Source organism: Rattus norvegicus, chromosome 18 (assembly GCF_021556685.1).
Source record: "Rattus norvegicus strain SHRSP/BbbUtx chromosome 18, alternate assembly SHRSP_T2T, whole genome shotgun sequence".
In the NCBI taxonomy this organism is placed as follows: Eukaryota; Metazoa; Chordata; class Mammalia; order Rodentia; family Muridae; genus Rattus; species Rattus norvegicus.
In genome coordinates, this window is record NC_141551.1 from 52,825,179 (window position 1) to 52,839,986 (window position 14,808).

A 14,808-nucleotide genomic window follows, 5' to 3' on the forward strand; every position below is an offset into this window, starting at 1 on the left:
CACTTTTTTTTTAATGGAAGGTTTCCCTTTCCCTCTTTAAGTTCTTACTTCCCTTGGCTTATGGAAGTTTGCTTTATCTTTCAGAGCTTATCTGTGAGTTGGAGACCTTCCCCAGACCTTGCAGTCACAATCCCTTTTCTGTTCATCATGCTGTCCGTAGCCACAGCATACAGAATCCATCCAGCCTTCGAAACGTGTATTGCTGTTACTGTGTTGACTCGTCCCAGCATCCTTGGACATTGGTACTGTGATTTGGTTGTGTCCTATACAAGTCTCTAAATCGACTGGGTTTGCTTGGCACTGAATTTCCAGAGGCCCATTACAGCGCTTGGCAAACAGTTTGTCTTTGCTGAACATTTGTAAACCGAGCGAAAACATCAAGGGCCGATTTGGAACTGGTTTTCTACTGTCTCCGTCTCTTTTCCTCTTGCTGAGTAAAATACTCCAACAAAAGCCACTTAAGAGAGCGAAGGGCTTATCTGATGCTTCTGAGTTCAAAGGTATAGCCCACTGAGATGGAGACGCAGGCGGGAGCTTGACAGTCACATGGCCTCCAGAATCAAGACCGCTGCTTGTTAGCCGTGGTCACGCTGGTTTGAAAGGTTTCTCTGTTTTGGTTATGTGATGGCCGTTTCCCCAAACTACAGTAACCAGCGTTCCAGTCTTGTTTTCCTGGAACCTGCCCACTCACTTCAGACCTTTGGCGGTGGCTGGTCCTAGAGATACTCATGAGCATCCTTTAGTCCAGTCTCCCATTTACCCTTCTTCCGCTGTCCTTGGCAATGGGTACTTGGGACCCTCACTTGCTCCTCTGTAACTATCGCTAGTCTAAGTGGACAGTGAGCTGTCTGTTTCCTAATCTAGAGACCTCCCATGCACTGACTTCCTCAGATTAAGTCTGTTCTGGTCTAGAAGTTGCTCCTCCCGGCCCCCTTGCAATTCCAACAGGGACTGGTGGACTGGTGAATTCCATTGTGACTTTTCATCAGCCAGTGACTGTCTTGACCTTGTTTTAGATTTTTCCCTTTGGAGACTTCTCCTTTCTGACCCTCAGCCAGGGTGGACCCCTCACAAACTCCAGCTCAGTATGGAGCTTTCACCCAGATCATACTGTTGTTCTACCTACAGAGGATGAGAAGACATGTCCCAGTGCTTTTGGGGCTAGGACTCCTCAAGGAAAAGGGTGCTCCTCCTTTTGAAAGTCTGCTTTCTGTTTGGGAAGATCTCTTGTTTCATCTTTCCTGACTATGGGCCAGCACTTTTCTAAACTACACAGAGCAGTGGTTCTTAGCCTGTGGGTCGTGGGAATTGACGCAGGGGGGTTGAACGACAGGGGTCACTTAAGACAATCAGAAGTATTAGATATTTATATTAAGATTCATGACAGTAGCAAAATTATACTCATGAAGTAGCATCGAAATAATTTTATGGTTGGGACTTACCACACGTCACTGTATTAAAGGGTCAAAGCATTAGGAAGGCTAAGAACTACTGGTTTAGAGGGAGGGTCCCCTGTTTCCTTTAAAAAAAAAGTATCTGCCCTTGGGTTAGAAAGATGGCTTAGTGGTTAAGAGTACTGACTACTTTCCCGTAGGATCTGAGTTCAAATCCCAGCACCCACATGGTAGCTAACAACAGGCGGTAGCTCCAGTTTCAGGGGATCTGAAACCTTCTGGCACCTGTGGGTATACTAGGTATCCACACGATACACAGACAGGCACGGGGGCAAAACACTCATAAACATAAAATTATCTGCCCTGGGAGTGAAAGCTTCTATAAAGCCCAAATGTCATTTACTGCAACCCAGCCTAGCTGCACTGCCCTTTGACAATGGTTGCTCCTGGAAAGAGGACAACATGTTTGACCCCTGCCTTCAGAAAGACTTAGCTCAACGGAACATGGTTCAAGGTTTCCTACATTCCAGCCGTTATCTTCCTGGCCTCTGCCCCGCTCCCTGCTTATCCCACTCAGCCTCCCGGGTTCTCCTGGGCGTAGGTCGCCAAATGGAAGGTGAGTAAGAAGAGACAGACCAGGGAATAAGAGATTTGTAGTGTAGACCCGTCCTTATCCAAGAGGAAAACCTGCAGAGGGGTCTCGGCAAGAGTCAGAGACCACCATGAGTTTACTCACTGAGGTAGTTAGAAGTCAGGAGGCAGGGAGCTGAGAAGCTTCTGTGTGGAGGAAAATGAGCAGTGAGTGAAAGAATGTCCCATGCTCAATAAACATCTTCCCTGGGGCCCACAGGCCAGAAGAGTCAACAGTCCATAGAAGACAGGCTGATTAACTTCTAGAAACCAGGTGACTCCAGTTGCTAGAATGGTTACCAGTGGACCTGAATGAAGTTTACAAAGCGGCATGGCCCTGGTGCTGCTGAACTTCCATTTTCCATGTTTACAGTCCAGGAACCCAGTCAGGGAATAGAGCTGGCTGCGGTGGGTGGATCTTGCCATTAGTAAACACAATCAGGATATTGCCCACAATTCCCCAGGGGCTCATCGTCCCAAGTGAGTCTAGAGTCTGTCAAGTTGACTGAAGTTATCACTCTCATATACTTGAGGTGCTGTCCCGTGTAAAGCCTATTACCTTCTTCTGTCTTTGCAGTGCACCGTACTTGAGGGAAAATGATGGAAGAAAGCGGAATCGAGACGACTCCCCCTGGAACCCCTCCCCCGCATTCTGCAGGCTTGGCTGCCGTGCCCTCCACTGAGGCTCACTTAGGTTTGTGTTGTGCTGAACATCTGGGCTGGAGGGTTGGAGACACCGTCTCTGAATCAGTTAGAAGAATTCGTGTGTTAGTGCTTCTCTGTCTTGTCAGGGTGGGAAGAAACTGTCCTTTTACAGTTAAACAATAACAAAGAAGTACTCTCGCTTGTCGTAAGTAAGGAAGCTTAATGGTTTGCTGCAAGCCTCTTGGTAGCCAGCCTTCAAAGCACGTGTTGTCTTTGATGTTCTTTGACTTTGTGACAATTCATCTTTTTAAGGTTTTAGTGCTGAAGTTTTTATGTTCATGTCAGGGATGAAAAAAAATGACTTTCTTTTCTCAAGAAACAAACACGTAGAAAGGAAGGTTTACTCTCAGGCAATGTTGTGCTGTTTCCCCAGTGGCATTACAGGGCTCTGTACTCAGATGCAGTTGTCAGGCTTTGGAAATTACACTTAAAATTAGTTATTAAGATTTGGCTTTCTGTATTAGGAATTTCCCAAGCAGTGAGTGTTTGAAAATGAAGTAGAAAGCATTTCTCACTTTTTATCCTCTCTGCTCTCTTCTAGCTGTAACCAGTTCCTTCTCATCTCCCAACACGTCCGGGATGGAGACTGTGCCGCCACACTCGTATTCCACACCTCAGTCCTCCCTGCCTCCCGTGCAGCCATCAGCGCCACCTCCTTTTGTGCCGTTGTCTCCAGCTCCTTCCACTCCCCTGAGTGGCACTTCTGTGCCACCCTCCGTGTCTCCATCGCCTGCCACTGCCTTCAGCGGTCCTCCATTGTCCCACTTCCCACCTGCAACCTCCGCCTCGGGGGCTCTTCTGTCTGCACCGCCTTCAGGGCCTCCGATATCCGGATTTTCAGTCGGTACAACATACGACATCACCAGGGGACATGCCGGGAGAGCTCCCCAGACACCTTTGATGCCATCATTTTCTGCACCTCCAGTTACAGGTGAGCTTCGCTTGCTGGTCTGCAGGACTCGGCTGTGTTTACTGTGTCATTACTGTGTGCTGTGTTCTAGGTTGTGTGGCCCTGCGATTGTATAGTGGACCGTGGGGTACCTTGGTTTATGTGTAGACTTGGGCATCTGCTGCTCATGGGGTAAATTTCTCTACATTAATGATTACTCTCACTCCTTGACTCCTGTTTTCCCACTCAACCTCTTCTTCTGCTTAAACTATTAACAGTAAAACCGATGGAACTTACTGTACAGTTTTTGTGTGCTATAAAAATTGATGTACGATTGACATGTGAGGTGTGAGAAAGAATTCCCAAATTCCATGCTAACATTTATTGCTAACTGATTAGCTGCAGGTTGCACCCAAGACTATACTGTAGTTCACTTTTTTGTTTGTTTTTTTAAATCAGAACCAGCTTTCCTAGGGAGTAGATTTTATCTAGCCAGTACCCTGGCTAGTGAATGACACTAGCCCACTTCTTGTTTTAGGCCAAGTGCATCACTTTCTGTCCCCCTATCCCCCTGTTTTTTAGTGTGGTTGTTAAAAATAAATGATTAAAACCTAATTTTTGTCATCTTCTGTTGTTTATCATTTTAGGGTAGAGGAGTAATTTAGCTTTGATTATTTAGTATCCAATTTGGCTTATCTGCCTTTACAGATAAAATGTATTCTGGAGCATAAGAATTATGTGGTTATCTCTGTATGTGTGTGTGTGTGTGTGTGTGTGTGTGTGTGTGTGTGTGTGTGTGTATGTGTGTGTGTATGCACGCGCCTGAGTATATGTATGGCCACCTTATGCATACAGATGCCTTCAGAGGCCAGAAAAGCTGTTGGATCTTCTGCAGTTGGAGTTACAGATGGTTGTGAAGCCACCTAGTGTGGGTGCACGAGCAGCCAGTGCTATTAGCTGAGAACCCTCTCTCTAGCCCCAACGGGTATTTTCTTTCGGGAGTGTATGGATTATATATACACAGTATACATACATACATACATACATACATACATACATACATACATATGTATGATTATTATTATTTTTTAAGAGGGACTTGAGTGCTCAATTCAATTCTTTGTTTGGATTAAGGAGAGTAGAAATACACCAGTCATCTAAATGTTGAATAGGCACTCACACACACACACACACACACCCTATATGTGTGTATATGTGTGCTTAGATTTGTTGTTTTTTAGGATGCTCAGTAAACCTATGTAAAAGGGGAAACACCTTTTAAGGGGTTTTTTACATTTATTTTTATAAAACTTTCAGTTAATAACCTCCTTTTAGGTGCTTACGTGATTCTATTATTGAATTCGGTTTGAGATTCTCGCATGCTGCATCTTTTTATAGGAAAACATTTGTGGAATAAATTACACAACTAAATTTTTTGCCATTGACTAGGTATTTTGCCAGCCCCCATTACTCAGCAAGCCAGTATGACATCGCTGGCACAGGGACCTGGAACCACATCAGCCATTACTTTCCCAGAGGAGCAAGAAGATCCTAGAATTAGCAGAGGCCAGGATGACGCACCTGCTGGAGGGATCTGGGGTTTTATTAAGGTAAGGGTGCTTGCTTTTCAAGCTGCTGTGCAAACGGTAGAGAGACTTCTGAGAACACAGAATAGAGCAAGGGGAAGAAGCCCTTTATGGCCGGATTCTGTAGTTCCTCTTGTCGTTTGTCTGTGTTTGTACATTTGTCTCTGTGTGTCCGTTTGTCTGTGCATGTCTGTATACATGTACTTATTCTCTTACTAAGACTCCAGTTGGATTAGGGACATGGTCATTGTATTCCTTGTCTTAATGAAGTTCTTCTTTGAATTAATGAAGACTAGAAGACTTTATTAATGTCTTCCAAGCTGTAAAATTGTCTGACTGACTGACTGACTGACTTTGTTTCTTGAGCGTTCAGAGTCTGCTTATGTTTGAGTGGGGTGCATTCGTGCAGGTGTATGTGTGTGCGTGTGAATGAATGTGGAGGCCAACTGAAGGGTCTTCCTCTGTTCCTCACGTTATTTTTGGTTCAGGGTCTGTCGTTCAATTTGGAATTTGTCAGTCAGCGAGGCTGGCTTGCCAGTGAGCTGCAAGGTGCCCTCATGTGTATCCCACTCAAGTGCCAGGGCTTGAGACCTGTGCTGCAGTGCTCTGCCTTTTATCTGGGTGCTGTTGATCTGAGCCCAGGTCCTCGTGCTTCAGTGAGGTTTACCATTGAATCAGCCCCCCAGCGCTAACAGTCGTTCGTTAGAATATAGTTTCTTCATAACTACTTTTGTAGCTATTGCATTTATCATGTTTTATTTTACAAATCTGTTATCAGTATCATCCGGTTATAAGTTTTAAAATCACTTTAATGAGAAAAATGTGTAAACATTCCATATTTTTTATTGTTTTTGGTGGTATTGAGGATTGGACCCAGAGCCTTATATACACTGATAAACACTTTATTTCTCAGCCTGAGCCCCGGGTCTCTACTTTGATTTTTGATAGAGTCTCATCCAGTTGCCTAGGTCAGTCTGGCATTCACTCAGTATCCCAGGCTGGCCCGAAGCTTACAGTCCTCCTCCTGCTGCCAGGCTTGTGACAGGGATCACAGGCCTGCATCATCAGCCTGGCTAACACGATGTCTCCATTGGACTCTGTAATGATCCCTTAGGATTTTAATCCTGAGACATAAACTGATGAGCACTGTCGTGCGTACACCTGGACGGGCTTCACTGGCATCACGAGTTCCTGATGAACGTCCAGTGTGTGCCCTCGAACTTCCTGTTGCTTCCCAGTGGCCACACTACCCTGTGGGGTTCTGCATTCTCCACTTCCTGGTGTAGCAAAGGATGTTAGTGTGAAGTACAATGTTTATTTTCCTGATTTAATAGATGAAATCATTTGAAACTGTGTGTGTGTGTGTGTGTGTGTGTGTGTGTGTGTGTGACAGAGAGAGAGAGAGAGACAGAGACACAGAGAGACACAGAGAGACCCACAGAGACATAGAGAGAGACACAGAGAGACCCACAGAGACACAGAGAGAGACACAGAGAGAGACACAGAGAGAGACACAGAGAGAGACAGAGAACACACATACATACGTGTATTGCACGTGTGTGGAGGCCTAGGGTTGACACAGAGTATCTTCTGTGACTGGTCTCCACCTAGTACTGAAGTCAGGTTTGCTGCACCCGAGCTTTGGTTGGGACCAATCTGGCTGGTCAGCTTGCCCTGCCTCTCCCTCCTGGGCCTTGGGATTGCATGTGGCCACCACACCCACTCAGTTTTTATGTGGGTTCTGGGGATCCCAGCTCTGGTCCTCATATGTGTGATGCAAGGACTTTAGCTGACAAGCCAGCCCCTAACCTTGAAGCCATATTTTAATTTTTGCTTCTTAGCTATTAAATTTGGTCCCTCCGTGAAATTTTGTTTTATGTGGTCTGTGTTTATCTTTGCTCAGTTTAAAGTTGGGAGGAAGATTTGCTTTTCTGGCTTTGTTACGAGCTCTGACTGAAGCAGTACTCTTTTATGATAGACACAGTATAACTTTTTCCATTTAAATCTACATTTTGATTTTATTATACTTTTTCAACACACAAGTTCTTAAATGTTCAGAAGCCATTTCTGTGAATCTCTTTCAGTTCTACATGCTGAAAGACAGCATTTTCATGCTGAAAGACGACGTTTTCATTCCATCTATTGCTGCGACAAAACACTATGACCAAAAATCAATTGGGGGGGGGGTGTTATTTGGCTTATACTTCCAGATCACAGTCCATTAATGGAGGAAGTCGAGATAGGAACTCAAACAGGGATGGAACCTGGAGGCAGGAGCTGATACAGAGGAGTGCTGCTTACTGGCCTGCTCATCTTGTCTTGCTCAGTCTGGTTTCTTACAGAAACCAGGACCAGCAGCCCTGGGATTGCGCCACCTACTATGGGCTGGGCCCTCCTCCACTAATTGGGAAAATGCCTTACAGTTGGATCTCATGGAGGCATTTCCTTAACTGATGCTCCTTCCTCTCTGATGACTCTAGCTTGTCTTAAGTTGACACACAAAACCTGAGGGAGAATGGTTCCTTTTTAGCTGTGGCCACTGGTAAGTTTCCTGTGCTCTGGCGGATGTCCACATCTGCGCTCACATGAGCAGTAGTAACCACACTTAGTTGGTCATTAAAGAAAAGACATGAAGTTGGGAGCACGTGTTGGGACATGGTGAAAATTGGGGAGCAAAATTGGGGTAGTGTGCTCATACTTCATTGTTTGCCTGTCTGAAATTCTCAAAATAAAGTTTTAAAAAGTTCTTCACGCTTACGAAAGTCAAGATGCTCTTTGCTTGAAATGAATGTTTGCATCTTGCTTCGCGCAGGGCGTGGCTGGGAATCCCATGGTGAAATCTGTCCTGGATAAGACCAAGCATTCTGTAGAAAGCATGATCACGACGCTGGATCCCGGCATGGCTCCGTATATCAGTATGTACATGCGTGAGATGGGTGTCGGCCACTGTTTCTGTGGTGTTTGTCAGTGTCACACACTAAGTGTGCTTTCAGTTCCTGACTCTTGGTAGTAATAGAACCTCTTCCTGTGTGCTTAATACAGATCTGTCTTCTGTCCTCGTTTGGGGTGTAACTAATTTATCTTTTTCTTAGTTACCATTATATAAGTTTTAAAGCTCCACAGAGGAACAGCAATGTGGATGATGGGTTTTGATAGTAATTTTTTAGTGGTTTATATGGCTTTTTCTTTCTTCAGTTAGTTTTAAAGTGATACTTTGTTTACACTTGCTTTTGGCATTTTTTCTAGTTACCTATTTTAATAACATGATTATTCTCAATCTGGAATAAGTTTTTTAGGCAAACCTACTCTAGCAGTTAATAAGCCTGGATTATGAAGTTTGCTGGGAACATGTTTTAGCTGCTTCCAAGCCCTCATCAGAAGCTCTCAGAGCTGACCCAGGCATACTGTACTGCTCTTTAATGTTTATGTATATCCCCAGTATATGAGGAAGTATGGGTCAGCTGTAGAACCTGTAGTTAATAAACCTATAGTTAATGAACCCGGAGAAGCTCCTCGTAAGCTGGAGCTGAGCGTAGCTACGTGAGCAGAAGGTTTTAGTGGCAGTGGAAAGAGCTTGTCTCGACTGTTGGTAGTTTCCTGTCTGTCCTGGTCAGGCCTACAGGGATTACGTATGTTTTCCAAGTGCTTGCTCTGCTAGACACGTGCTCACAAGCATGCTGGGACATACGTGTTTTCATTCAGCTTGGGGTAAGGAACCTGGGTTTAAAGAGGTACAGTTATTATATTAGGGTTGGAGCTCAGTTGAATTTACATACACATGCATCATTCATCTATATCTGCATATATCTTTGCTTCCTGTGTAGTGGGAATTGAACCAGGGATAATCAGGGAGCCATGTATGGTTACATGCGCCTGTAATCCTAGCGCTTGCGAAGTGGGAGATGACAGGCTTGCCTCAGGCACACAGTTCATGGTCTCCAAAGTCAACAAAATACAAACAAACATAAAACCCCAAACAGTGCTCTGTGTTGGTAACTATCCAAAGGATTCATAATTTGACTTTACCACCTTTATTAATTTTCCCATTCATATACACATACCAATGTAGCTGAAGATACTTACTAAATTACATTTTTCTTTTTTGTGTACATATTTTAAATAAAGGAATTAGCATTTTTGGAGCTCTTGCTGTTCTATTGGGTATACTACATCAGAACTCCTGTTCTTAGAGCAAGCCCACTGAGAAAGCAGGTCTTTTTCTACTAAGAAACCAGCCCTGTGTCTTCCACAAGGTAGTGAAGCTGAGAAAGTATAGCCCTTGGCCTTTGAGTCCCTCCCACTGGTACCCACCACTGTGGGCCTACAGAAGGCGGTGCGTCAGGCAGAGATAGTGTGTTCTGGAGCTTTCCTAGAGTACTGAAGAACTATGCTCTCCAGCGAGTACCACAGGTCACTCAGTCTGTAGGAGGTGTGTGCCAGCCTCAGCTTGCGAGTGAGACTTCAGGTAACTCCCATCCTTAAAACGCAAGGGAAGTTGGCAGTTTGGTTCTAAGCACAGGTGGAATAGTATACCTTGAGTCAGAGGGTGGCAGACGTGTGGCTGTATCAGATGGTGTGACAGAAGGAGGATTTGTGTCCAGTGCTCCTGGGCTTGAGTCCTGACAGTGGTACTTTGCAGGCGTGTTCTGGTGGATAAAGCTCCATCTTCTGTCTCACGCAGGAGGTTTGTAACAATTACGTGTGAGCCTATGATGTGCTTCTTAGGTAGGGTTTTACTGCTGTGAACGGACACCATGACCACGGCAACTCTTACAAAGGAAAGCATTTAGTTGGGGCTGGCTGACAGTTGTGGAGGTTCAGTCCATTGTCACCATGCTGGGAGCATGGCAGCGTGCAGACACACCTGGTGCTGGAGCGGCACAGAGTTCTACATCTTGGTCTGCAGGCAGCAGAAAGAGACTGTGTGTCACACTGGGTCTAGCTTGAGCTTAGGAGATCTCAAAGTCTGCCCCCACCGTGACCTGCTCCCACAGGGCCACGCCTACTCCAACAAGGCCATATCTCTTAATAATGCCACTCCCTGTGAGCCAAGCATTCAGTCGCATGAGTCCGTGGGGGTCATTTCTATTCAAACCACCACAGTGTGGCAGTAATTACTAGAAAGTCACTGCTTAGATTTGGAATTGAAGTTTCTTTTGTTTTGTAGAATCTGGAGGCGAACTGGATATTGTTGTAACCTCAAATAAAGAAGTGAAAGTGGCTGCTGTCCGAGATGCCTTCCAGGAGGTCTTCGGCCTAGCTGTGGTTGTCGGGGAGGCTGGACAGTCCAATATCGCCCCACAGCCCGTAGGGTATGCAGCTGGATTAAAGGTGAGGAGTGAAAGCTATTCCAGAGTAACGGTCCTGTGGTCTGCGTGGAGGTACAGCATATTTAATGCTGAATAGCAGCTTTGTCATGGGTTAGACAACACTGTACTGTGATGGAGATATAAAGGAATCTTAATTGAATGGTTACTGGAGGAGGAAAGCAGTGTCTCACACTGGTGAACACTCATCAGGAAAGCAGTCACATAAGAAACAAGAAGAAGAAGAGATACTCTTGGGTATCTTCATGCCCGGTACACACACACACACACACACACACACACACACACCCATGACTGCACTCACATAGTTTACAAGGGCACAATCGTGCAAGAACAAGTGGAGTCTCTGGCACCTAAACATTTCCCGATTGTAAAGCAAGCAAAGGGAAATCCCAGCAAATTCTTTGACCTCCCTGCCCTTTTCTAGCGTGCTTGCTTCCTTTTGCAGCAAAACTTCTACAAGATTCTGAACATTTTTCTCTGACTCTGGTTTCCCAGCTGCCTAGCCACAAGACTGCACTTCCAGCCCCTAAGCTGGAGATTTCATTAGGTTGCCAGCAGGTGGCCATCCTCTCTGTTGTCTAGATGGCTTCCCGTAGCCAGGCTGGCCTCAGAGTCACTGTGGAGCTAACACTGGCCTTGAACTCCTGGCTCCACTTCTGCCTCTGGAGTCCTGCGTTATAAGTGTGCCAGGCTGTGCCTGGCTTTCACTTCTGTCTTTTCATCTCCTGTGTGGCTTCTTGGGAGCACATCTAGATTTCTTTGGAGTTGATTGCTTTCTGCTTCCTGTGCTGGCCCCTCCTTTTCTTCCCACCCTCCTCTTGGTCTCTGTCTCCAGGCTCGCCCTTCCTGGTCTCATGCCATGCCTGGCCTTAGCCAGCATCTTGTGCTGACACTTGCAGCTTTATACTGCCACTAAGACTGTTATGATTTCTTCGTTTACATAAAGTTGCCTTTTTGACAATGTCATTTGAGCATCCCAAACTCAATCTGTCCCGAATGGAACTTTCTCTTTTTCTTATACTTCCTCCCTACTCTTCATCTTCGTCAATGGCAGCCCTGTCCATCTGTTTCTCAGAGGAGAAAACCTGGCACTGCCTGGAGAGTCTCCTCCTGCTTGTTTCTGTTCTATCATTCGGTCCTGTTTGCAAGGCAGACTTAAGTTTGCTGTGGCTTTGTGTGTGTGTGTGTGTGTGTGTGTGTGTGTGTGTGTGTGTGTGTGTGTGTGTGTATGTGTGTGTGTGTGTGTGTGTGTGTGGTTGCCACATATTCTCAGGGAATATGGTATTCTTGTTACTAAGGGGATAAAGGATTAGATTTCGGTAGGCCGCTGATCACAATGCTTTTTGCTAGCCTGTCAACATAGAAGATTTTTGTTTGTTTGTTTTAATTGACTGATTCTGTTTAGATACAGCTCTATTTGAACAAACAAATATTTATGTCTCTCTCTCTCTCTCTCTCTCTCTCTCTCTCTCTCTCTCACACACACACACACACACACACACACACACACACACACACACACACACTTATAATAAAGGCTAAGCCAGCATCCTGTAACTGATTGGATGCAGTTTATTTAGCACATACACTGCTTTTTTCTAAAGGACTTCATAGCCCTCCTGTGCTCGAGCATCAGACAGCTCGTCGGCATTATCTTTGGGACCATTTGGAATGCTGGCATATTTAACAACACAGGAATATACAAGGGGGCACCGAATACAGCAGCACCTACTTGTTTACAGCAGGCGAGCTTACACAAGAAGATAGGGGTACTTGTGTGGCTTGACTGGAGATGTTCAAGACAGACAACATAAATGTTTTTGTAGTTTTGTGCACATCTGATGTCAAGATTACCAGTATATTAATAAATAGTCAAATTCACCAGTAGAATTATTAAGGATCAACTGTATTTATATCTTAAAACTTTGTGTAAAGGAGCATGTAGCGGTTTAATTCTACTGTGGCCTCATGAGTCAGGCACACAGATCCTTTCCTTATATTCATTTAGAATTTATTAGAATGAGGGGAATTGGAGGAAAGTCTGCTGCATTGATTATAATTAGTAATTAAATACAATCTCACATTGACGCTAGATCACTTTAATTCTAATAGATTCTGTTATACAAATTTCAGACGTTTTTCAATTATAGTTAGAATTTATTTAAATAGGTGAGTGGGTTCTCATTTGCTCTGTCTCTCCATTCTCTGGATTTGGGGTTGTCAGACAATAGATATCTATATCTAAATGCGATGTGTTATTTATAATACAAACCATAATACATTTTTTTTTAATTCACAGTGGTCTGTGCTTCCACAGAGCATTGTGCAAATCACATTTCTACGCACGTGTCTGCTTGTACTTTGTGAGTGTCCTTTGCTGTTGATGCAGGTGTACGTTTATAAAAAGCCTTTATCCCATATAGTAAAGCTAAGTCCTCTCTTCAGGGCTGGTAACCCATCTAACCTAGAAATGTAACACGGGAACCTGGAGAAAGTAGCTATGTAGCCATCATAATTATAAACCTTCAGATAAACCATGAGTATTGTATGGATGAGTTCCATTTGAAACGTGGGGACAAATCCCTTGGCGGGACTGAGTCTCTGCCTGTCAAGATTTCAGAATTGCTTTCGCAGAAGAGGATTTGTAGATTTGGGCCAGAAGACATCAGAACTTTTAAAGTAGAGATGGTGAGTGTATTTGGCATTAGAGACTCCAGGAAGGGCTCTGATACAAATGGATTTGGTGCTGGTGTCACTTTGTGACAGAGCGGCAAGTGGCTTTGTGAATTCCCTCACAGTGGTCGGCTGTCCCTAGGAGGTCAGGGCTTTCCTGTGGATGCTGACGGGAGGTGTTCAGGAAGACAGCAGTCCTCAGTTGTGAGTCCCTCTCCAGAAACCTGAGAAAGGGGCCACTGCGTGACATTGAGAAGGTGATATTAGTTAGGAAGTGAAGTGGGAACTTGTGGAATCCCGTGGCCTGCTGTGCATCCTGGCGTCTGAGCAAAGGTCTGAGTATTTATAAGGTCACTCAGGCGCCATTGCACAGTGATGGTTGCAGTAGGTAGGCATTGTATGTGAAAGGCCGACGTGGATTTTTTTCCTAAGGAAAAGCCTTGACAAATATTATTGCTGAGATATTCTTCCTAAGGCAAACCTTGACAGATAGATTGGTAGTTTGTCCTGTGATTTCACTGCATTTGGCCCAATTTATTTTGGCTGTTTTTTTGTTTTGTTTTGTTTGTTTTTGTTTTTACAAATTTACTTTTTACAACTTTTAATATAAGTTCAAAATGGAAATACTTAACAAATATGTGATCTCCACCCCCCCAATGTCTGGAGAAAGTAGAGGGAGCTGTGTGAAATGAAAACATGTTAACTTTTAAATGGAAATGTTCCCCATAAAAGTTTTAACTCCTTTACCAGATTTTGTCTGGTATCAATGACTTTCTAAACTAAAGTCCACTTTTTTTAATGTACGTTACTATTTAAGATGGTAAATTCAAAAGAAATTAAGTTAGCAAGCTTCTGAAGCTTCTGCGCCAGTCATTATTTTTATTGAAAGGTTTTTGAGTGAGCAAATCACAATGTGGATAATAACACCAGTGAGCATTGTGACCCTGTACACACCAGTGAGCACTGTGACCCTGTGCACACCAGTGAGCACTGTGACCCTGTGCACACCAGTGAGCATTGTGACCCTGTGCACACCAATGAGCATTGTGACCCTGTACACACCAGTGAGCACTGTGACCCTGTGCACACCAGTGAGCACTGTGACCCTGTGCACACCAGTGAGCACTGTGACCCTGTGCACACCAGTGAGCACTGTGACCCTGTGCACACCAGTGAGCACTGTGACCCTGTGCACACCAGTGAGCACTGTGACCCTGTGCACACCAGTGAGCACTGTGACCCTGTGCACACCAGTGAGCATTGTGACCCTGTGCACACCAGTGAGCATTGTGACCCTGTGCACACCAGTGAGCACTGTGACCCTGTGCACACCAGTGAGCATTGTGACCCTGTGCACACCAATGAGCATTGTGACCCTGTGGACACCAATGAGCATTGTGACCCTGTGCACACCAGTGAGCATTGTGACCCTGTGCACACCAGTGAGCATTGTGACCATGTGGACACCAGTGAGCATTGTGACCCTGTGCACACCAGTGAGCATTGTGACCCTGTGCACACCAGTGAGCATTGTGACCCTGTGCACACCAGTGAGCACTGTGACCCTGTGCACACCAGTGAGCACTGTGACCCTGTGCACA

General features: G+C 45.0%; 1 protein-coding gene across 3 annotated transcripts in view; it reads left to right on the forward strand.

Annotated features, from left to right (window-relative positions):
* Window positions 1-14,808, forward strand: part of Prrc1 (proline-rich coiled-coil 1) — a 30,709-nt gene that overhangs the window by 3,070 nt on the left and 12,831 nt on the right. For 2 of the 3 annotated variants that reach the window (XR_015642145.1, NM_001033887.2), the window contains 5 exon segments: window positions 2,602-2,718; window positions 3,271-3,660; window positions 5,068-5,228; window positions 8,017-8,119; window positions 10,372-10,535. Coding sequence is in view for 2 of the 3 variants with exons in the window: in NM_001033887.2 (NP_001029059.2) it covers window positions 2,622-2,718; window positions 3,271-3,660; window positions 5,068-5,228; window positions 8,017-8,119; window positions 10,372-10,535 (915 nt within the window). In the remaining variant the exon portion in view is untranslated. 3 annotated transcript variants of the gene reach the window in all.